Consider the following 23,489-nt stretch of genomic DNA (forward strand, 5'->3'; position numbering starts at 1 on the left):
AAACCAAAATTGTTGAAAAATATCAAAAATCTCAAGGTTATAAGTCCATTTCCAGAGATCTGGATGTTCCTTTGTCCACGTTGCACAACATAATCAAGAAGTTTACAACCCATGACACTGTAGCTAATCTCCATGGACGTGGACGGCAGAGAAAAATTGATGAACGGTTGTAACTCAGGATAGTCCATATGGTGGATAAGCAGCCCCAATCAGGTTTCAAAGAAATTCAAGCCATCCTGCAGGCTCAAGGTGCATCAGTGTCAGCTTGAACTATCCATCAACATTTGAATGAAAGTAAACCTTACGGCAGGAGACCCAGGAGGACCTCACTGCTGGTACAAAGACATAAAAAAGCTATTCTGCAGTTTGCCAAAATGTGCGCAAGCCAATATCCTTCTGGGAAAGCGTCTTGTGGACAGATGAGACCAAGATAGAGCTGTTTGGTAAGGACTTGAGAATGGAATGAGGCCTAGAAAGAAAAGAACACAGTACCTACAGTCAAATATGGTGGAGGTTCAAAGATGTTTTAGGGTTGTTTGGCTGCCTCTGGCAGTGGGTGCCTTGACTGTGTGTAAAGCATCATGAAATCTGAAGATTACCACAAGGATTGTGGGTTGCAATGTAGTGCCCGGTGTCAGAAAGCTGGGTTTGTGTCATAGGTCTTAGAGCATGATGATAACCCCAAACATACTTCAAGAAGCACCCAGAAATGATTGGAAACAAAGTGCTGGAGAATTCTGAAGTGGCCAGCAATGAGTCTGGATCTAAATCCTATTGAACATCTGTGGAGAGATCTTAAAATTGCTGTTGGGAGAAGGCACCCTTCAAATATGAGAGACCTGGAGCGGTTTGTAAAAGAAGAGTGATCCAAAATTCCAGTTGAGAGGTGTAAGAAGTTTGTTAATGGTTATAGGAAGCGATTGATTGCAGTTATCTATATCAAAGGGTGTGCAACCAAATATTAAGTTGAGGGTTCCAACAATTTTGACTGGCTAATTTTGGGGGTTTTGTGAGAAATTATGTCCAATTTTCCTTTTTTTTTCTCTGTTTTTTTCTGTTGTTCCAATACACACAAAGGAAATAAACGTGTATAACAAGACATGGGTAATTGCAATCATTTTCTGGGAGAAATACTTAATTTTCTGGAACAATTTCAAGGGTGTCAACACTTTAGGCCATGACTGTATATATTCTGTAGTAGGATTGTGCCAACAGCTCCACTATATATAGTATGAGGCCCCACAGCCTCCTACACATAGCATGATGGGCTCCACAGCTCGCTATATACTGTATTATGTCCCCAATAGCAGCTATATATAGTATGATGTTCCCATAGTCCCGCTATCTATCTATAGAGATAATGGCTATGGGAATATCATTATATAGTACGATGCTCTACAGATCACTAGATACTTAATAAACATGTAGCAGCCTTAAGTACATGCCCAAAGGCAAACATAGCTGATAGACCATAAAAGTTAAATCAGCATAAATTCTACTCCGATAGCATACCAAACCAAGAGAAATGCAAGAGTAGCTGAATAAAAAGCAATCTTTATTAAATGTATAAATCTCAAACATCAGTATTCAAGTCATAGCATAGATATAAATAGGGATACAAAAGGAGTCACGTGGTAACAGCACAAAATAGCCAATGATTCCCCATCTAAATCCACATAAAGTGAGTAATGTGCAGACTGGGGATTCCTAAGGCAAGATACCCCTCATATTCCTTGGAGAATGGACAGGGACCAATAGATAGTACATAGTAGCCTAAGTCAAACATAATCCATAGTAACAAGTAGAAGTCCACAGTCCAAATATATGTATATAAAAGATAGGGACCTTACCAGAGGAGGTGAAACACAGGACTAGAGTGCTGAGTGCAGTGAACCCATGGAGGGGAGCGCCTCAACGCGAGTTTCGCCCAAGTAGATGTGGCTTTCTCAAGAGGCTGGGGAATAGTGCATGTGAGGACCTTAAGTACGTCATATCCGCGGTCATGTGACGCATCACATGACCGACTGGTAATGTCAGACATCTGCGTAGCGGCGCATGCGCCGTGAGTAACCTGTCGCGCGCGCGCGCCCAAGCAGTCACACCCACTGCGCGTGCGCGAAGCGCACAGAGCAGAAGGCGACAGACAGCGGGGCGCGCACGCTCCGAGGGAAACCAACGGTACGCATGCGCACCGCGTCAGCCAGCATATATATACATAAATGTATAGTCTGGATATTAAACAAAGTAGGTAATTATGGTGTGTATAAGAACAATGGCCAGAATACAGATCAATACGCATGGTGTATACACAAGCAGTGGCCAGAGCATATAACATACAGTAGTATATATACAATGTTACACAGAATAAAGAGTACATATTATATTCTCAAATGGCACAGAGCCATTAGTAGCATAACATTGCAGGTGGTGGATGTTCGTCCCAGTGGCTGGCGATGGAAATAAATATGAGCAAGACCGCAGAAATACTCAGTACAAGAGTGGACAACGCACAATCACTAAAATAAGGGAGAAATATAAAAATTAGCACAAATGTGAAACTAAAAAATGAGTTAAAATACAACACATGGGATAAAGTTACAGAGAGAACAGGGGAGCAATGCCATGGAGCCATGCTGGATCATAGAAATGCGGCGAAGCTAAGGGCCTCATTTAATCCGTGTGGTCTAACCGTGTCCAGAGTCACCATCCATCTTGCCTCCCTTTGGGCTAGCTGCTGTTTAATATTTCCACCCCGGGAGCCGAGACGCACCACCTCAATGCCACGTATCATCAGTGACCTAGGGTCACAATCGTGCACTGCCTTAAAATGACGCGGTAACGTCTTCAGCTCCCGGGGATCGGACATCGTCCTGGCTGCGCCAATATCCCGCACGTGCTCACGCACCCTGACGCGAAGTTCCCGCGATGTCAGACCTATATAGATCAGGTCACACCCACAAGTCGCGTAATATACTACATTGCTGGTGTTACACAAGATGTATTGTAAGATTTTGAAATCGCGGGAACCGTCAGAGGACGTGAAGGAGGCACTGCGTAGGACATTGGCGCAGGCAAGACAACGGCCGCATGGGAAACATCCCACAGTGGGTCCGCGAGAGCCGAATGGATTGGGTACATGGGGAATGTAATGACTGGAGACTAATATGTCTCTCAGATTCTTCCCACGACGGGCCGCCATTGGGGGAAACGGCTCCAAGCAATCGCGTAATGCGGGTTCAGTGCCAAGAACCGCCCAGTGTCGATTAAGGACCCGTCGCATTGTCTCCCACTCATGGTTAAAAGACAAAATGTATCTAATCTTGCCATTCGTTTTTTTCTTCTTCTCCCGCTCAATTTGATCGGGATAAAGGAGACCACTGCGGGAGGTGTCCCGCGCCCTCTCATAGCCACGTCTGATGCTTCGGTTACTATAACCACGCTGTTGGAAACGTCTAGTCAAATCAACCTCCTGGGCCTCAAATTTGGAATTCGTGGAGCAGATCCTCCTCATCCTCAGGAACTGTCCAACCGGGACTGCCCGAATCGTAGATGAATAATGTGCCGACTTCGCGTGGATCAGTGAATTAACAGATGTGGACTTCCTGAAGACGTCAGTCTGGACGGCGGAGTGTGCATCCACCTCCAGAGTGACGTCCAGGAAGTCAATACATTCGGTATGATAGGTGTATGTTAGTCTGATACCACGCGAGTTGGCATTCAATCTTGTCATAAACTCCTCGAGCTTCGCCACTGTTCCTCGCCAAAAAAATATCACTAGATACTGTATCATGCCCCCACAATCCACCTGTATGTAGTATGATGCTCCTACAGCCCCCCTATATAGTTATGTAGGTTCTCCTCATATGTCTGTTTTAGTAAATATTAGAATTTTCCATAAAAATAATGTTGCAGCATCTATTCTACAACTCCATCCAGTACTCTGCCAGGAAGTGTATGAATTAATTGCCAACTGGGCATTACCATCCATCTTGTCGGTAGGGCAGTCTGATTGGACAGATATCGCCTTTATAGGGCCACATCCCAGAGTTATTTTCCTGGGAATCGAAGCAGTGACTATACAGACATGGCAGGAGGGCCGGGATCCTCTAAGTACATAGTCTCCGAGTCAGATATCTGGTATCAGCCAATCCAATGTTTTGGAGGCACTGGGTCTGTATTATAAATAGCAATGGCGACACCTTTATTCTGAGACTGATCCCTAGGGGAGGGAGCCGCAGGGCACCCTGGGAACTGGAGTCCATGCGATCCTAATGCACGGGCAGCACTGTGCCGGCTGACTACACTTCCCAGAAGCACACGGTGAGGAGGCACAGCCTGCCCGGCACATCGCCAGCTGCCCGGCTCCCTGTACCGGAGGAGAGCTGCCTGCCTCGGCATTGCCTCAGCAGGACGGACATGAAGCCGGACACAGAGTGCGCTGCGGGCAGCGGGAGGAGCGCCATGCCTCTACTACAGCAGTGCAAGCAGAGGGCGAGCGACGTGATAGAGCAGGAGTCCGGGCACCTGCACGCCCTCAGCCGGGACATATGGCAGAGGCCAGAGCTGGCCTACCAGGAGCACACGGCTCATCAGCGCCTCAGCAGCTTCTTCTCCAGCCGGGCATGGCAGGTGCAGCCGCGCTACCATCTGGACACGGCATTCCGGGCACACTGGACCTCTGAGCCCGCGGACTGCCCTCGCCTGCATGTGGGCTTTCTCTGCGAGTATGATGCCCTGCCGGAGCTCGGGCACGCCTGCGGGCACAACCTGATCGCTGAGGTCGGGGCAGCTGCTGCAGTAGGACTAAGGGGAGCGCTGGAGAAAGTGCGACCACCGCGGCAGATCCAGGTGCGGACAGTGCTCTCTGCAGGCACAGGGTGGGGGTCCTAACGTAGGGGAGACGCCATGGCCCCAGACAGGCACTCGTCCATGGGAGGGGAGATGGCAGCAATACCATGGTGTGGGGCAATCAGAAAGCCAGCCATAAGAGTTGTCCATCAGTAATAACATGGTGTGGGGCAATCAGAAAGCCATAAGAGTGGTCCATCAGTAATAACATGGTTTGGGGCAATCAGAAAGCCATAAGAGTGGTCCATCAGTAATAACATGGTTTGGGGCAATCAGAAAGCCAGCCATAAGAGTGGTCCATCAGTAATAACATGGTTTGGGGCAATCAGAAAGCCATAAGAGTGGTCCATCAGTAATAACATGGTGTGGGGCAATCAGAAAGCCATAAGAGTGGTCCATCAGTAATAACATGGTGTGGGGCAATCAGAAAGCCATAAGAGTGGTCCATCAGTAATAACATGGTGTGGGGCAATCAGAAAGCCAGCCATAAGAGTGGTCCATCAGTAATAACATGGTGTGGGGCAATCAGAAAGCCATAAGAGTGGTCCATCAGTAATAACATGGTGTGGGGCAATCAGAAAGCCAGCCATAAGAGACTGGTCCACACCATGTTACTACTGCTGGACCAATCAGAAAGCCAGCCATTAGATAGTGGTCCATCAGCAATACCATGGTGTGGGGTAATCAGAAAGCCAGCCATTAGAGAGTGGTCCATCAGCAATATCATGGCGTGGGGTAATCAGAAAGCCAGCCATTAGAGAGTGGTCCATCAGCAATAACATGGTGTGGGGGGCAATCCGAAAGCCAGCCATTAGAGACTGGTCTAGCAGCAATACCATGCTGTGGGGTAATCAGAAAGCCAGCCATAAGAGAGTGGTCCATCAGCAATAACATGGTGTGGGGGGCAATCCGAAAGCCAGCCATTAGAGACTGGTCCAACAGCAATACCATGCTGTGGGGTAATCAGAAATCCAGCCATAAGAGAGTGGTCCATCAGCAATAACATGGTGTGGGGCAATCGGCATGCCAGGCATAAGCTGGCTTTCATAGCTCTGCAGTGCTGGTTAGAACTTCTCGAGTTTATTTCATAGTTGTCCGTTCCTTTAAGCCAAAGCAACTACCTGCATATGAAGGTAATCTCCAGATTTTCGGTTTGACTGCTGTCAATGAAAAAAAAAATGCCCTCACACTGCAATCAGACCAATGTTATCTATCTAGGCTGTTCAGGTGAAATTGTGCAAAAAATCACAGCATGTACTAGTCTATTTTGGATGAGAATCGTCAGTTCAGTTATGACCCAGGTGTAAAAGTGAGAAAGCCAATAACTCCTACTGGTGGCACATGTCTGCAGGGGTGAGGGGAAATATAAATATAAACACATGAGCAGCGCTATCTTTATTAAACGCTAACTAAAATCCCAGTAACCCGCACCAGCTTCTCATAATCAGAAAAGCAGTTCCTGTGTTCTGCAGTGTATGTGGCTTCATGCATCGCTGGCTGCCCTGTTTCTACCAATGGCACAACAGTATGGACGCACACAATGTAAAGGGGGCGTCCAGAGTAAGAAGCATGCACAAGTTCTGCAGAGCGGAGCACAGAGGCGTATAAAGGTGTACTTTGTCTTATTTTTAGAGTTGTCATTGTACTTTGATCCCTGACCCTTTTCCCAGCAGATAAGAGGCACGATGCTGCCACCCTTCATTTTTCCCCAATGTAAATAAGAATTTGTGGGCAGCGGGGCCAAATTGTCCACTTGGTTATAGTATTGTATGCAGCCTGTTCTGAGCTTTAGTAATGTCCTCTATCCCAACTCTGAATTGACTGGGAGCACATATGTATTTCAGTAAGGGCAGATAAATATTAGTTCTGTTGGATTTATAGATTGGGTATGTTGAAATCCATTGTGATTCTGCTCTATCTTTTTGCTAGATGTCAGGGAACTGTCAAGTTGTCCACATATACAATGTGTGCAGAATTATTAAGCAAATGAGTATTTTTACCATATCATCATTTTTATGCATAATTTCCAACTCCAAGCTGTATAAATGTGAATGCTTATTGGATGAAGCAGATCAGATGATGTGTAATGAGGGAGGTTGTGGTCTAAGGATATCAACACCCTTTATCAAGGTGTGCAGAATTATTAGGCAGCTTGTTTTCCTCAGACAAAATGGGCCAAAAAAAACAGATTTAACTCCGAAAAGTCAAAAATTGATGCAAGTCTTACAAAGAACACTCATAAATCACCGCATGACCTGGTCACTCCAAATTACTCATATTCACACACAGATCTCCTTAGAGGCAGCACTAAGGAGTACATTGGAGTCTAGACACAAAATCAAAGATAAAATATCTACATTTTTATTCAAAAAATAATTTAAATTTTAATAATTTTTTTGAATAAAAATTTAGATATTTTATCTTTGATTTTGTGTCTAGACTCCAATGTACTCCTTAGTGCTGCCTCTAAGGAGATCTGTGTGTGAAGTCTTACAAAGAGATGCATCACTCTTGAAATTGCTAAGATATTGGGGCTTGATAACAGAACCATCAAAAGATTTGTTGCAAATAGTCAAACAGGTTGCAAAAGTGTGTTTGAGAAAAAAAGACACAATAATTGCCAAAGATTTGAGAAGAATGAAACGTGAAGCAACCTGGAACTCATTACCCTCCAGTGCTGTCATAGTCCAGAACTGCAACCAACCTCCCTGGAGTGCTCAGAAGTACTAGGTGTTCAGTGCTCAGAGACATGGCCAAGGTGAGGAAGGCGGAAAACTGTCCGTCACTGAACAAGATCCACAAGTTGAAACATCAAGACTTGGCCTAGTGATACCTGAAGACAGATTTTTCAAAGGTTTTATGGAGTGATGAGATGAGAGTAACTCTTGACGGACAATATAGATGGGCTTGTAGCTGGATCAATAACGGGCACAGACCTCCTCTTGACTCAGATGCTGTCAAGGTGGAGGTGGGGTACTGCTATGGGGTGGAGGTGGGGTACTGCTATGGGCTGGTATTATTAAAGATGATGGGTTGAAGATGGACTCGAAATCAGCTCTCAAACCTACTGCCAATTTTTAGAAGAATTTTCTTCAAGCAGTGGTACGCAAAAAAAGTCTGCATCTTTCATGAATACCATGATTTTTCAAAGTAATCCACTGCTGGTCTAGCCAGTAAAGACGAAAAAGTACTGTATTTTTCGGATTATAACACTCCCCCCATCCCCAAATCTAGGGGGAAAATGGGGGTAGATCTTATAATGCGAACTGTATAATCCGAAGCACTTACCGGCGGTGGTGGAGCGAGGTCCCAGGATTGGTGCTTGAAGCTTCTGCCTTCCGGCAGAGGCAGGAGTCTGAAGATGGCTGTGGTACCCATGCTGCGGCTCTTACAAAATGTCGGAGTAGCCCCCGCACCACCGGACATCTACTGTAAACAAGGGGCCCACAGCATGGAGACCACAGCCACCTGCCGACTCCTGCCTCTGCCGGAAGGCAGAAGCTTCCGGCAGCAGCGATCTCCTAACTCCTGCCTCGACCCTGTCACCTGGGATCCCTCTCCACCAACGCCTCAGCCCCACAGGTAGGCTGATTATAACACACACCCGTTTATGAAAAAAACAACATTTTTTTTTTTATCCTATTCTCCTCCCCAAAATTTGGGGTGTGTCTTATAATCTGCAAAATACAGTAATTACATGGCCCTGTCTCCTGAACTAAACCCTATTGAGATATTATTGGCCCTTCTTAAAGGGAACCCATGCAATGTGCATCACTAACGAGCTTTTTGCCACTATAGACCCCTTACTCCCTGCTTCCAGTTATAGGTTATACCTGAATATTTTTTTATTTTTATTTTTCTTTTTTTTTAAAGAGGGAAAAGGTGAGATGATTCAAACTTTTGTGTGTGTGTATGTATATGTGTGTGTATATATATATATATATATATATATATATATATATATATATATATATATATATATATATATATATATATATATATATATATATATATATATATATATATATATAAACACTGTAGTTGAAAGATGAGCCAAATTCATTAAGAGGCGTATGCCTTGCTCCTTTCATTAAAACTGTTGTACAAAACGTTGGTCATAGGGTAGGATGACTCGAGCATATAAAAAAATCAGAATTTCACCCAGAAAAGTGGGACGATTTTCTTTCTCACTTGCCATCTGTGTGCAGTCCGTATGCAATGTTTTTTTACAGCAGCAGTTATTTATTAATCATTTTACAAGACCATTTTACTTTTTCCTGTTACAGAATTGCAATGTATCCGAAAAATTGGATGCCATACTGTGGCTCCGTATAACATCCGATTTATTCCCCCCCACAGACTTAAATGGGGGAGTATGGTCAATGGTGAGATTGACCAAAAAGACTAGTGCATATAGTGTGGGGTTTTTTTTTTTTTTCCACACCCAGATTTGGCCAGTGAAAAAAAAAATCGCTCATCTGCACTGCTTCATGGAATAACATTAATCCAAGTGTGGTCCGTTTTTTTATATGGACAGCACTTGGACCAAATTACAGTAGTGTGAATGAGGCCTTAATGAATCTGGATCTTTGTGTAGTCAAAATGTCTTAATTTACGTCTTGCTCACCTACCAAATGTATGCTTGTAAGAAATTGGATCAGACTACACATAGTTTGTTTGTCGTCTGTTACCAGGGTGAAAAAAAAAAAAAAATCCTAAAATTTGTAAAACACAACCGTTTTTTTTTAAAAAGGGTCATTTGGAAATTTGCTGCCTTTTTGCGCTGTAAAGAAAGATTGCACAAGTGGATAACATTTTAAACAAGTCACTAGTCTCCTGCTTCTGTTTGCCACCTTGAATAATAAGGCTGGGTTTACACGATCATATGCAAAATCATCATTTTACATCCAGAGTAAACTGATTTTCATCCGTATTGTCATCTGCATGCAATCCTTGTGTCAGTTTTGTCTGTGTGGCATCCTGTTTAAATGAACAATTTAATAAATAATAAAGGACAAATAAGTTTCTTATCTTTATAATTGTAATGTAACCGTGAAAAATGTAACATAGGGGTGGTAACCCGTATATGATCTATCTTTTGCACACCCATTGACTTATGGGTGTGTCTGATCCAGGATCTGGAAAAATTTTGTACACGCAGATCATCAGTCCATTTGTAAAAACATGCATGTGAACTGCCATATTAACTCAGCGTTTCATATGGGCAGCACACAGATATTTAATAAGTTCATCTGAATGAGCCCTAATGGGTAGACTTATCAAGACCTCTTTCAGACCTCAGTTTTTCTCACAGACGAGAAAAACGGACCTCGTATTTTGATCGGAGTTTAATCAGAGTGTGATCCATGTGTCATCAGTTTTTCTCATACGTGAAGAAAAAAAAAAAAAGGTTTCTCCCCTTTCTCCTTTCTGTCTGTAAAAATCGCACCGCTTTCTGATGTCATCCGAGGACGGGCTGTTTTTTTTTTCATGGCCCCATATACTTTACAGATTTATATTAATGTAATTCACGACTAGAGCACAGAACTTTGCCTCACGTTGTGCTTAGGAATGTCTCCTTTTACTACCACATACAGTACAGACCAAAAGTTTGGACACACCTCATTTAAATTTTTTTCTGTATTTTCATGACTATGAAAATTGTACATTCACACAGAAGGCATCAAAACTATGAATTAACACATGTGGAATTATATACTTAACAAAAAAAGTGTGAAACAACTGAAAATATGTCTTATATTCTAGGTTCTTCAAAGTAGCCACCTTTTGCTTTGATGACTGCTTTGCACACTCTTGGCATTCTCTTGATGAGCTTCAAGAGGTAGTCACCGGAAATTGTTTTCAATTCACAGGTGTGCCCTGTCAGGTTTAATAAGTGGGATTTCTTGTCTTATAAATGGGGTTGGGACCATCAGTTGTTGTGCAGAAGTCAGCTGGATACACAGCTGATAGTCCTACTGAATAGACTGTTAGCTGCTTTTTTCTTGCCATAATACAAATTCTAAGTAAAGAAAAACGAGTGGCCATCATTACTTTAAGAAATGAAGGTCAGTCAGTCCAAAAAATTGGGCAAGCTTTGAAACTGGCTCACATGAGGACCGCCCCAGGAAAGGAAGACCAAGAGTCACCTCTGCTTCTGGGGATAAGTTTATCCGAGTCACCAGCCTCAGAAATCGCTGGTTAACAGCAGCTCAGATTAGAGACTGTAACATACCTGGCGGCGTCCTTGCATGGTGGTCCATCTCCCACTGTGCAAGAGGGCGCACTTGATCTCCTGTCCAGAATGTCTCTCTGGCTTCCCTCCATGCTGTCTGTTTGTGTCTGTCTCTGCTGCTTAAGGGCGGCGCCCGATCACTTCCTGTCTTTTGTACCTGCTGTGGGTCACACCCCTTGTGCGTCCTCAGCCTATTGCTGTCTGACACTTGGTATATAGCTCAGCAGCTCCCTTCTATCCCTGCCTGAGCATATGTGTTTCTTTCAGTGTGTGCTTGCACTCTGAAGGTGCCAGGTCCCGTCCTGTTTCCCTGTCCGCCCTTCCTGGAGGCTGTATTTCCAGGCCTGTCTGAACTAAGTCCTGTATGTCTCCTGCCTTGCGGTGTCAGCTCCCGTGTCTGAACTGTGTCCTGTATGTCTCCTGCCTTGCGGTGTCAGCTCCCGTGTCTGAACTGTGTCCTGTATGTCTCCTGCTTTACGGTATTAGTTCCCGTGTCTGAACTAAGTCCTGTATGTTTCCTGCTTTGCGGTGTCAGCTCCCGTGTCTGAACTGAGTCCTGTATGTCTCCTGCTTTACGGTATTAGTTCCCGTGTCTGAACTAAGTCCTGTATGTCTCCTGCTTTACGGTATTAGTTCCCGTGTCTGAACTTAGTCCTTTCTGTGTTCTCTAGTCTGTCCTGTCTGAACACGCTCCTTGCCTGTTCGTTCCGCCTCTCTGGGGGCAGTATTCCCAGACCCGCTCCTGTATCCCGCTGCAGTGTCGGTCTCTCCGTACACTCAGTTCCAGTCTGAACTCTCTCCTATCCTTTACCTATTTTGCCTCTATGCCTTTCCCTTCCTGTCTGTTCAGTGTGAACAGAGCCCTGTCCTCCCTGCTCAGTCTTCTGCACTCTTGTTGTGCTTGCCTGTACCTCTCTGCCTGTATTGTTCCTGTATCCCGGTGTGTACTGGGTCCTATCCCGCCTGTGTTCCTACTTGCTAGTGCCTCCCTGTCTGCACTCTAGCTGTGCTTATCTTTACCCGCCTGCCTGCATACCCGCCTGCCTGCATACCCGCCTGCCTGCATACCCGTCTGCCTGCCAGTCTACCAGTCTGTTCCTGTATTCCCCTGTGTGGGTCAACAGCCGTGTCCGGGGTCTGTCCTGGAGTAGCACCTGGTCCCTCTGCTCGGTTCCTCCTTGGTGCTCTGGCGTCGTATGCCGTCGTGCCACCTTGGTCGGATCGGGTAGATACTTAGTTACGCCCCTCCAGGCATTCACTCTCCGGCACGGTCCAGTGGAATCACTACCAATCACATGCACACGCCGCTCTAGCCCGGGCGTGTGCATAACAGCATGCTCAGGCCATGGTTCCCGTTGAGCCCCACGGCCTTCGCCCTCTGAGAAGTTTTCCAGCGGATATATGCATTAAAATAAATAAATAAATTTTTTTTTGCTTTACGCTGAGTTCCAGGCGAATTACGCACCCGTCCAGATGGATCTATCAGCCCTCGTTCCTGCGGATCCGCCACGTTACTATGGGGATCCAAGACAGTGTCGTGCATTTGTGGAGCAATGCATGCTACACTTTAAGGCCTACCCTCTCTATTTTCCTTCCGATTGGCCTAAAGTGTCCTTTATGATTGACTACCTAGCGGGTGATGCCTTGAAATGGGTCACCCCCCTATGGGAAGCATGGGATCCTGTCATCCTTGACCTGCAGGCCTTCCTGGTGGCCTTTCGTATGGTCTTCGAGGACCCTAACTCTGAAGCCCCTGCTGAAGCTTCACTTCCCAATATCCCGGAGCAGCCCCGTCAGGTAATGTGTGTGGGTAGCGCAATAGTTCTCCAGCCCAATGAGACTACTGCCCACCCAGAATCCTCACAGGGTGACTACGCTTTCCGGAATACTTCTCCCAACCTCAAGAGGCAGTCCAGACGTGCTAGACTTAGAGGCAAGCAGTCACGCCAGGGTCTGTCCTCCCTGAGACCTCCTGGTAGCGAAAGGACAGAGACTCTCCTATACTCTGTACCTGATACCTCGCTCGCTTCGTCCAGTGAGTCCAACCTAGTGTACTCCGAAGCAGAGGTTACTCCCGAGTCTCTACACCCCTCCGACCAGGCGGAGGACCTCCAGTTGTGTTCTGAACCCTTCGGGGTGCCACCTGGTGGTGAATGGACAGAGACTTTCCTATATCCTGGATCTGATACCTCACTCGCTTCGTCCAGTGAGTCCAACCTAGTGTACTCCGAAGCAGAGGTTACTCCCGAGTCTCTACACCCCTCCGACCAGGCGGAGGACCTCCAGTTGTGTTCAGAACCCTTCGGGGTGCCACCTGGTGGTGAATGGACAGAGACTTTCCTATATCCTGGACCTGATACCTCGCTCGCTTCGTCCAGTGAGTCCAACCTAGTGTACTCCGAAGCAGAGGTTACTCCCGAGTCTCTACACCCCTCCGACCAGGCGGAGGACCTCCAGTTGTGTTTAGAACCCTTCGGGGTGCCACCTGGTGGTGAATGGACAGAGACTTTCCTATACTCGGTACCCGATACCTCGCCTGCTTCCTCCAGTGAGTCCGACCTAGTGTTCTCCGAAGCAGAAGTTACTCCCGAGTCTCTACACCCCTCCGACCAGGCGGAGGACCTCCAGTTGTGTTTAGAACCCTTCGGGGTGCCACCTGGTGGTGAATGGACAGAGACTTTCCTATTTCCTGTACCTGATACCTCGCCTGCTTCCTCCAGTGAGTCCGACCTAGTGTTCTCCGAAGCAGAAGTTACTCCCGAGTCTCTACACCCCTCCGACCAGGCGGAGGACCTCCAGTTGTGTTTAGAACCCTTCGGGGTGCCACCTGGTGGTGAATGGACAGAGACTTTCCTATTTCCTGTACCTGATACCTCGCCTGCTTCCTCCAGTGAGTCCGACCCAGTGTACTCTGAAGCAGATGTTTTCTCTGAGCCTCAGTACTCTTCTGACCCGGCGGAGGACCTCCAGTTGTTTCCTGAATCCTCCGGGGTACCACCAGATTACAAAGAGACAGTGACTTTTCCTCATTATGTACCTGATAACCCGTCTATTTCTTCCTGTGAGCTTGACAAGATGTACCTCGAAGCAGAGATTACCCTCAAGTCTCTGTTCCCCTCCAACCCAGTGAACGACTGGTCCTCGAATTCCCTGCGGAAGATTCTGGCAGGCCTGAAGAAGAGGGGGCGTAAGGGGGGAGGTACTGTAACATACCTGGCGGCGTCCTTGCATGGTGGTCCATCTCCCACTGTGCAAGAGGGCGCACTTGATCTCCTGTCCAGAATGTCTCTCTGGCTTCCCTCCATGCTGTCTGTTTGTGTCTGTCTCTGCTGCTTAAGGGCGGCGCCCGATCACTTCCTGTCTTTTGTACCTGCTGTGGGTCACACCCCTTGTGCGTCCTCAGCCTATTGCTGTCTGACACTTGGTATATAGCTCAGCAGCTCCCTTCTATCCCTGCCTGAGCATATGTGTTTCTTTCAGTGTGTGCTTGCACTCTGAAGGTGCCAGGTCCCGTCCTGTTTCCCTGTCCGCCCTTCCTGGAGGCTGTATTTCCAGGCCTGTCTGAACTAAGTCCTGTATGTCTCCTGCCTTGCGGTGTCAGCTCCCGTGTCTGAACTGTGTCCTGTATGTCTCCTGCCTTGCGGTGTCAGCTCCCGTGTCTGAACTGTGTCCTGTATGTCTCCTGCTTTACGGTATTAGTTCCCGTGTCTGAACTAAGTCCTGTATGTTTCCTGCTTTGCGGTGTCAGCTCCCGTGTCTGAACTGAGTCCTGTATGTCTCCTGCTTTACGGTATTAGTTCCCGTGTCTGAACTAAGTCCTGTATGTCTCCTGCTTTACGGTATTAGTTCCCGTGTCTGAACTTAGTCCTTTCTGTGTTCTCTAGTCTGTCCTGTCTGAACACGCTCCTTGCCTGTTCGTTCCGCCTCTCTGGGGGCAGTATTCCCAGACCCGCTCCTGTATCCCGCTGCAGTGTCGGTCTCTCCGTACACTCAGTTCCAGTCTGAACTCTCTCCTATCCTTTACCTATTTTGCCTCTATGCCTTTCCCTTCCTGTCTGTTCAGTGTGAACAGAGCCCTGTCCTCCCTGCTCAGTCTTCTGCACTCTTGTTGTGCTTGCCTGTACCTCTCTGCCTGTATTGTTCCTGTATCCCGGTGTGTACTGGGTCCTATCCCGCCTGTGTTCCTACTTGCTAGTGCCTCCCTGTCTGCACTCTAGCTGTGCTTATCTTTACCCGCCTGCCTGCATACCCGCCTGCCTGCATACCCGCCTGCCTGCATACCCGTCTGCCTGCCAGTCTACCAGTCTGTTCCTGTATTCCCCTGTGTGGGTCAACAGCCGTGTCCGGGGTCTGTCCTGGAGTAGCACCTGGTCCCTCTGCTCGGTTCCTCCTTGGTGCTCTGGCGTCGTATGCCGTCGTGCCACCTTGGTCGGATCGGGTAGATACTTAGTTACGCCCCTCCAGGCATTCACTCTCCGGCACGGTCCAGTGGAATCACTACCAATCACCCGCACACGCCGCTTAGCCCGGGCGTGTGCATAACAGAGACCAGGTCAATGCCACACAGAGTTCTAGCAGCAGACACATCTCTACAACAACTGTTAAGAGGAGACTTTGTGCAGCAGGCCTTCATGGTAAAATAGCTGCTAGGAAACCACTGCTAAGGCCAGGCAACAAGCAGAAGAGACTTGTTTGGGCTAAAGAACACAAGGAATGGACATTAGACCAGTGGAAATCTGTGCTTTGGTCTGATGAGTCCAAATTTGAGATCTTTGGTTCCAACCACCATGACTTTGTTCGACGCAGAAAAGGTGAACGGATGGACTCTACATGCCTGGTTCCCACCGTGAAGCATGGAGGAGGAGCTGTGATGGTGTGGGGGTGCTTTGCTGGTGACACTGTTGGGGATTTATTCAAAATTGAAGGCATACTGAACCAGCATGGCTACCACAGCATCTTGCAGCTGCATGCTATTCCATCCGGTTTGCGTTTAGTTGGACCATCATTTATTTTTCAACAGGACAATGACTCCAAACACACCTCCAGGCTGTGTAAGGGCTATTTGACCAAGAAGGAGAGTGATGGGGTGCTACTCCAGATGACCTGGCCTCCACAGTCACCAGACCTGAACCCAATCGAGATGGTTTGGGGTGAGCTGGACCGCAGAGTGAAGGCAAAAGGGCCAACAAGTGCTAAGCATCTCTGGGAACTCCTTCAAGATTGTTGGAAGACCATTTCCGGTGACTACCTCTTGAAGCTCATCAAGAGAATGCCAAGAGTGTGCAAAGCAGTCATCAAAGCAAAAGGTGGCTATTTTGAAGAACCTAGAATATAAGACATATTTTCAGTTGTTTCACACTTTTTTGTTAAGTATATAATTCCACATGTGTTAATTCATAGTTTTGATGCCTTCAGTGTGAATGTACAATTTTCATAGTCATGAAAATACAGAAAAATCTTTAAATGAGAAGGTGTGTCCAAACTTTTGGTCTGTACTGTATGTTGTGAATTTAAACTGCTTTAGATCTGGGATTGATTCAAGAACACAAAGTCTCTTTCTATTCCTTTTTTAAATTGTGTTGTTTTTTTTTTTTTTTTTTCCCCCCTGTTTTAAAGAAATTTAAATGTCATTGTAAAAATGAAAAGTTCTGTAACTTTCCATACTTTGTTTCAATTACTTTTTCTTTTTTTTTTTCAAGATTATATCCTAGCTGTCTGTGAACAAGAATACTCTTCACTCTCACAGTGGTAGTTTTGCCGTCGACGTGGTAAATAGGATTACAGTATATACCACCTTTTGGTAGTTTGCTACATTGCATCAGTCTTGAGTCTATACTTTTTAGGTCACATAGCATTCTATAGATCAGGTACATCTGTATGTCTCTTCTATATATAAAAACTGTCTGGGGTTGCACCATACAAGATGGGCTTGGACAAGTTCTGCTTCAGCGTTAGTGATGTCACCGTAGCAAGAAGAAAACTGATCAGCAACAGGCAGTGCTTAAAATTATCCTGCTACAGCACTACATGTCATGGGATGGAACAGAAAGCTGTGTGCAGTGGGCACGGGAGCCACAAAGATGTCTATTGTAAAGCAGTGCAAACAGCGGGCAAGTGATGTGATAGAGCAAGAGTCAGGGCAACTGCTTTCCCTCAGCCAGGACATATGGCAGACGCCAGAGCTGGCCTACTAGGAGAACACGGCTCATCACCTTCTTCTCCAGCCGGGCATGCCAGATGCAGCTCCACTACCATCTGGACACGGCAGTCCAGGCACACTGGACCTCTGCACCCAAACACTATCAGAGTTTGCATATCTGTTTTTTGTGCGAGTACGACGCACTCCCTGGGCTTGGGCTGCGGACACAACCTAATTGCTGAAGTTGGGGCAGCTGCTGCGCTTGGACTTAAAGGTGCTCTGGAGAATATGCAACCAACACAACAAGTTCAGGTGTGGAGTATAGTGTTCTGTAAACCCTTTGCAATATTAGATAGTAGGGTGAGAGTTTAGAAAAGCAGGGGATGGGTTGGTGGCATAACCCCTATCAACAAGGTTGAGTGAGCTCCGCTGCAATTTAGTTGTACATTTTCTGGTGACCCTAGTAGATTGGTGTGGTGGTATGAGAAGTCCCTTTTAAAACAAATCCACCAGTTCATTGCTTTACAGATAAAATAGTTTTCTTTGTCAAATTGTACAATGCTGAACATTGTATTGTTATGTGTTAGCTGATTAGCTGCTTCGATTTTAAGGGTTTTTTCATAAGCTATTTTTTTAATGTGTGGTAGCCCCTTCACGACCGGGCTATTTTCTGTTTTTTCATTTTTTTCTTCCCTTCTTGCAAGAGCCATAACTTTTGTATTTTTTTTTGTCCACATAGCCGTATGAGGGCTTGTTTTTTGAGGGATGAGTTGTACTTTTGAATGACACCATTAATTTTATCATGTGATTCACTGGAAAGCGGGAAAAATATTCCAAGTGCATTGAAAAAAAAAGTGCAATTCCACAATTTTATTTTTTGTAATTTACCATGTTCACTACTCGGTAAAACTAACCTGGTAATATGATTCTCTAGGTCAGTATAATTGCGCAGATACCAAACATCTATAGTTTTTTTATTATTATTATTATTTAACCCCTTAATGACCAGGCCAAAGTTTTGAAATCTGATCAGTGTCACTTTATGTAATAATAACTCTGGAATGCTTCAACATATCCCATTGACTTTGAGATTATTTTTTCGTGACACATTAACTTTATGATAGTGGTAAATTTAGGTTTATATATTTTGTGCTTATTTATAAAAAATATCAGAAATTGTACAAATTTTAAAAAATTGCAAATTTTCAAACTTTGACTATCCCTTTAATGCAGATAGTCAGACCACACAAACATTAATAATTAACATTTCCCTCATGTCTGTCTTACATCAGGACATTTGTAAAATGTTGTTTTATTTTGTTAACATTTTAGAAGGTTTAAAAATGTAGCAGTAATTTTTCCTTTTTTTTTTTTTAAAGAAATTTTCAAAACTTTAATTTTTTGGGTCCTATTCAGTTTTGAAATGATTTTGGGCATCCTATAAAGTGGAAACCCCCAAAACTGAGATCATTTTAAAAACAGCGGCCCTCAACATATTCAACATTGCTTTCAGGTAATTTACTAACCCTTCAGGTGCTTTTCAGGAATTAATGCAAAGTGACATGACCCATATGTGACATGACCTTAAGGGCACGCATGACATCGCCTCAGCATTACCGCTCCTGGACCGGGCCCAGCCCCTACTTCAGCTCGGTGTGCGTTCTCATACGCACATCTAGCTGAAGTGTATTGCTGCGCACAAACTTGCGTGGCCCGTGCGCCGCAATATATGCTACTGGCGAATTGGAGGCCAGCAGCTGACGTCAGCGTACACGCGACTGGGCGCATAACAGTGACGTCATGCGCCCCCGACGTTTGGACGTTGAAGTCAGCTGCCGGCTTCAGAAGATGACGAAGCACGGGAGAGGAAGGAAGGTGAGTGGGAGTGTTTTTTTTTTCTTTTTCTATGCGATGAAAACAGCGGTGCCGGTAGTATGAGGGCGCATATACAATGATGGATATCATTGGGGATATACCAGGATGGAGGCAGCATATACACTGATGGGGGGATATACCAGGATGGGGGTGCATATACAATGATGGGAGATATATCAGGATGGGGGCAGCATATACACTGATGGGGATATACCAGGATGGGGGCGCATATACACTGATGGGGGATATACTAGGATGGGGGCAGCGTATGCAAGCAAGGGGGATATGCCAGGATTGGGGGGAGCGTATACAAGGTTGGGGGACATATACAAGGATTGGGGAGGCATATACATGGATTGAGGGCATAAAACAGGATGGGGGGACATTTATATGGATTGGGGGAACATACATGGGATGGGGGGCATATGCCAGGATTTGGGGAGCATATACACTGATGGGGGATATACCAGGATGGGGGCAGCATATACACTGATGGGAGATATACCAGGATGGAGGGCATATACAAGAATGTGGGATATACCAGAATTGGGGGGGGCATATACAATGATGGATATACCAGGATGGGGGTGCATATACAATGATGGGGGATATACCAGGATGGGGGCAGCATATACACTGATGGGAGATATACCTGGATGGAGGGCATATACAAGGATGTGGGATATACCAGGATTGGGGGGGGCATATACAATGATGGATATACCAGGATTGGTGGGGGGGGGCATATACAATGATGTGAGATATACCAACATGGGGGATATACCAGGATGGAGGCAGCATATACACTGATGGATATACCCGGATGGGGGCAGCATATACACTGATGGGGGATATGCCAGGATGGAGGGCATATACAAGGATGGGGGATATGCCAGGATGGAGGGCATATACAAGGATGTGGGATATACCAGGATGGGGGGGGCATATTCATGGATTGGGAGAATATACCAGGATGGGGGCGCATATACAATGATGGGAGATATACCAGGATGGGGGCACATATACACGGATGGGGGATATACCAGGATGGGGCAGCATATACAAGGAAGGGGGATATGCCAGGATTGGGGGAGCATATACCAGGATGGAGGGCATATACAAAGATGTGGGATATACCTGGATTGGGGGGAGCATATACAAGGATGGGGGGGCATAAAACAGGGTGGGGGACATGTACATGGGATGGTGGGCATATACTAGGATGGGGGTGAGCATATTCTTTATATCTGCAGCTTCATACCACTGCATCTGTTTGTGCCTGCTCTCTGCTGCCCCCGCCTGCTCTCTGCTGCACCTGCCTGCTCTCTGTATCAGTTGTTTTTTTCTAAACTAAAACCTCAGTATTCAGGTTAAATTGCCGTGTTGGCACTTGGCGATAAATAAGTGGGTTTTGGATTGCAGTTTGGGCATTCGGTCTCTAAAAGGTTCGCCATCACTGATATAGTGCTGTAGTCACTATTAACAGTAGTATTTAAGGAGTTAAACGGCCATTGTCAGTGCCAACACTAACGGTGGCTTATGCAGCAAGTTATCAGCTATATTGTACAGCTGACAGCTACAGGATAGTCACCTGTCAGCGTATGCTATTCTCTTATATCGCAGGTCAGTTTTAAACCTCTGACTCCCAAGTGGGGTATTTTTAGTATCGATTGTCAATCATTTTGATTTTTCTCATTACGCCATTTTCCAATCAGATTAATTTATTTTATATTTTGATAGATTGGACTTTTCTGAAAGAGGCAATACCAAATGTGTAAGTTTTTTTTTAAATTGTTTTGATCTTTAATAGGGAAAAAGGGGGCAGTGAAATTGAACTTTTTGTATTTTTATTTTTTTTCATATTCTTAACATTTTCTTTTACTTTTTACTGTATTTAATAGTTCCCTTAGGGGACTTGAAGCTGCGATCGTCTGATCACTTGTTATATACATAGCAGGGCATCAGCACTGCTATGTATAGCTAAAATCACGATCTGTGATTGCCGGCTAAACACTGGTTTTTACAGCAGAATTGTAATGACTGGCATGGATGTCTTCATCAGACCCCCGGCTGTCATGCCAACTCATCGGTGCCTCGCGATCATGTCATGGGCTCGCCGATGGCCGCAGGGAATGATGTGCCCCCCTACCAGCTCATAGATTGACAGCGGCGTTTGACAGGTTAACAGCCACGGGCGGAGTTCTGCTCCACCTGTGGCTGTTAGAGGCCGATGATGGCTGAATAAATTAGCCATCATTACATGTATGGGCCATTATTACATACAGTAAGGCCAGGTTCAGATGACTAAAACTTGGGCGAGTCTCATCTGTAAACTGAGGATATGACTGGCTGCGTGTGCCGCTGTGTTCTCCTACAAATAATGGATAAGCGCAGTAATTGACATGCACTAGTCTAGCCCATAAGTCGGACCATATTAGTGTATGCTGCAAATTATTATTTTTTTTTTACTGCACACCCTTGGTCCATGTGACACTGGTAATTATTGGATGAATGGGCTGTCAGATGAGCATGCATGCAGCACACTGACGGATAATATGGCAGTCTGAATGAGCCTTAAAGGGGTGGTCCAAAGGCAATATCATTTTGCTCCTAACTCCCTATCTATTTGATGCTATAATGTATTGTCTAATAGTCTTGCTTTAAAAATTCCCTACCGTTCCCAAACTACACTATCTAACTGCTATTGAATTTTTTTTTCTCTACTTCCTGTGTGATAACTTTTCATTTGAGTATCCCAGTGCATGCTGGGATACTCTGTGTCATCAGAGCAGGAAGCAGAGGCTCCCTGAAACGAAGTGTCATCAGTGATGCTCGCTTCATGGGCGGTGCGGACCCCGTTGTGTCCCCTGTGCGGTGTTTCCCTTGTGCGATATGCGCAGCGTGCTGTTTCCCCTGTGTGCGCTTTGTTGTCGGCTTGGATGAAAAGTATTAAGCAGGTCACAGAGCGGTGTCACTATACCCGGCTGTGCAGGAGACTAGCGCTAACATGGGATGGTAAAAACCTGGTGACACATTCTTTTTAACCCTCTTATATGACACACAGGAATAGTTTGACAGAAGGAGAGCTCATGTATATGATTCTTCAGCACATAATTATGATTCTTTATTCCAGGTAAAGGGATAGTCATTTTTCCATTTTCCTACCTTTTAAAATGTGCTCAGAACATGCAGAGATATTAAAGATGGGATCATGTCTTCTCCAGTCTCTCAGCTCTGGTTACTCTAAACCATGTCCAAGTACATACTCCTAGTTCTGACCACTCACGCTTTCTCAAGAAATTAGCCAAGTGGTTACCAGTTCTATACACAAATATTACCTATTTCATTACTATAAAAAATTTCTATTGTAACTTTATATTAATATAAAATTGCTTGTCATTTCTTAGATAACAGTGTTAGGAACTCCTGCTGAGGAAGAAGGTGGAGGAAAAGTTGACTTGATCAAGGCTGGAGCTTTTGAAGTTATGGATGTCGTGTTTATGGCTCATCCTGCCCAAGACGATGCAGCTTATCTTCCAGATGTTGCCGTACATGAGTGAGTAACACTGCAGTCAATGATAATTTTGCCATTGTCAGTGTTATCATGGTAAGAAAAATGCCCATCGGATAGTTCTGACCTGCATTAAACATATTTGATGGATTATCTGGCAGAGGTTGCAATTGACAAGAACATCCTTCTCTTAAGCCCCCAACACATTCATCTGGCAGCTATTTCGCCCGACTCTCCCATACACAGGAACGCTCGCTTGGCCAAGACATCTCTGGTAATAATTTATCTCTTAGAGAACAAAAGAATCGGCAATCCAAAATTGGACATGCTGGATCCTTCTCTCCTCCATAAATCATCTGACAATTATAGACTGTCAGCCATCGATATCTGTGGGTTTGGCAAACGTTAGTCTTATGTGGGCCTTTAGTCTTTGCACCTCTTAAAGTTCTAGCGCGAAATTGATATTTTTGTCATGTTCTCAATTATAATTTTCAATCTACTTATCTGTGACCCCTACTTTAATATATTATAGTTTACTTTAGTCATAGTAAGAAATTAGATACACAATAGTACAGACAATATGGCACTCCTGGTCAAGATACAAAACAACAAACCCAGACTTAAATCAAAGTCCAAGAACCGAAGTGTTCCATGATAAAAGGATAATTTTATTCAAAGAATTAAAATATGGTTGAAAAAGCAGAATTTCCACCAGGGGACACAGTGGTGCAAAATAGGTATGGGAGCCTAGGGATGTGAAAGACAAATGCCAGTAAGGTATAATATAAAGGTAATCTAAGGGTAATACCTGTATGTAAGGCTATATGTCCGGGGTCTCAAACTCGGCTGGGTATATGGGCCGCATACAAAAAAAATTTAAT

At 45.3% G+C, this 23,489-nt stretch overlaps 1 protein-coding gene across 1 annotated transcript in view; it reads left to right on the forward strand.

Moving 5' to 3' along the window:
* The first annotated feature begins 4,268 nt into the window (after window positions 1-4,268).
* Window positions 4,269-23,489, forward strand: part of PM20D2 (peptidase M20 domain containing 2) — a 42,376-nt gene continuing 23,155 nt past the window's right edge. Inside the window, exons 1-2 of the mRNA XM_073675697.1 lie at window positions 4,269-4,848; window positions 22,505-22,653. Of these exons, the coding sequence (XP_073531798.1) occupies window positions 4,417-4,848; window positions 22,505-22,653 (581 nt within the window). The 5' untranslated portion in view covers window positions 4,269-4,416. The remainder of the gene's footprint in view (window positions 4,849-22,504; window positions 22,654-23,489) is intronic.

Source organism: Phyllobates terribilis, unplaced genomic scaffold (genome assembly GCF_046119375.1).
Source record: "Phyllobates terribilis strain yellow unplaced genomic scaffold, ASM4611937v1 Scaffold_3__8_contigs__length_932513732, whole genome shotgun sequence".
Lineage (NCBI taxonomy): Eukaryota > Metazoa > Chordata > Amphibia > Anura > Dendrobatidae > Phyllobates > Phyllobates terribilis.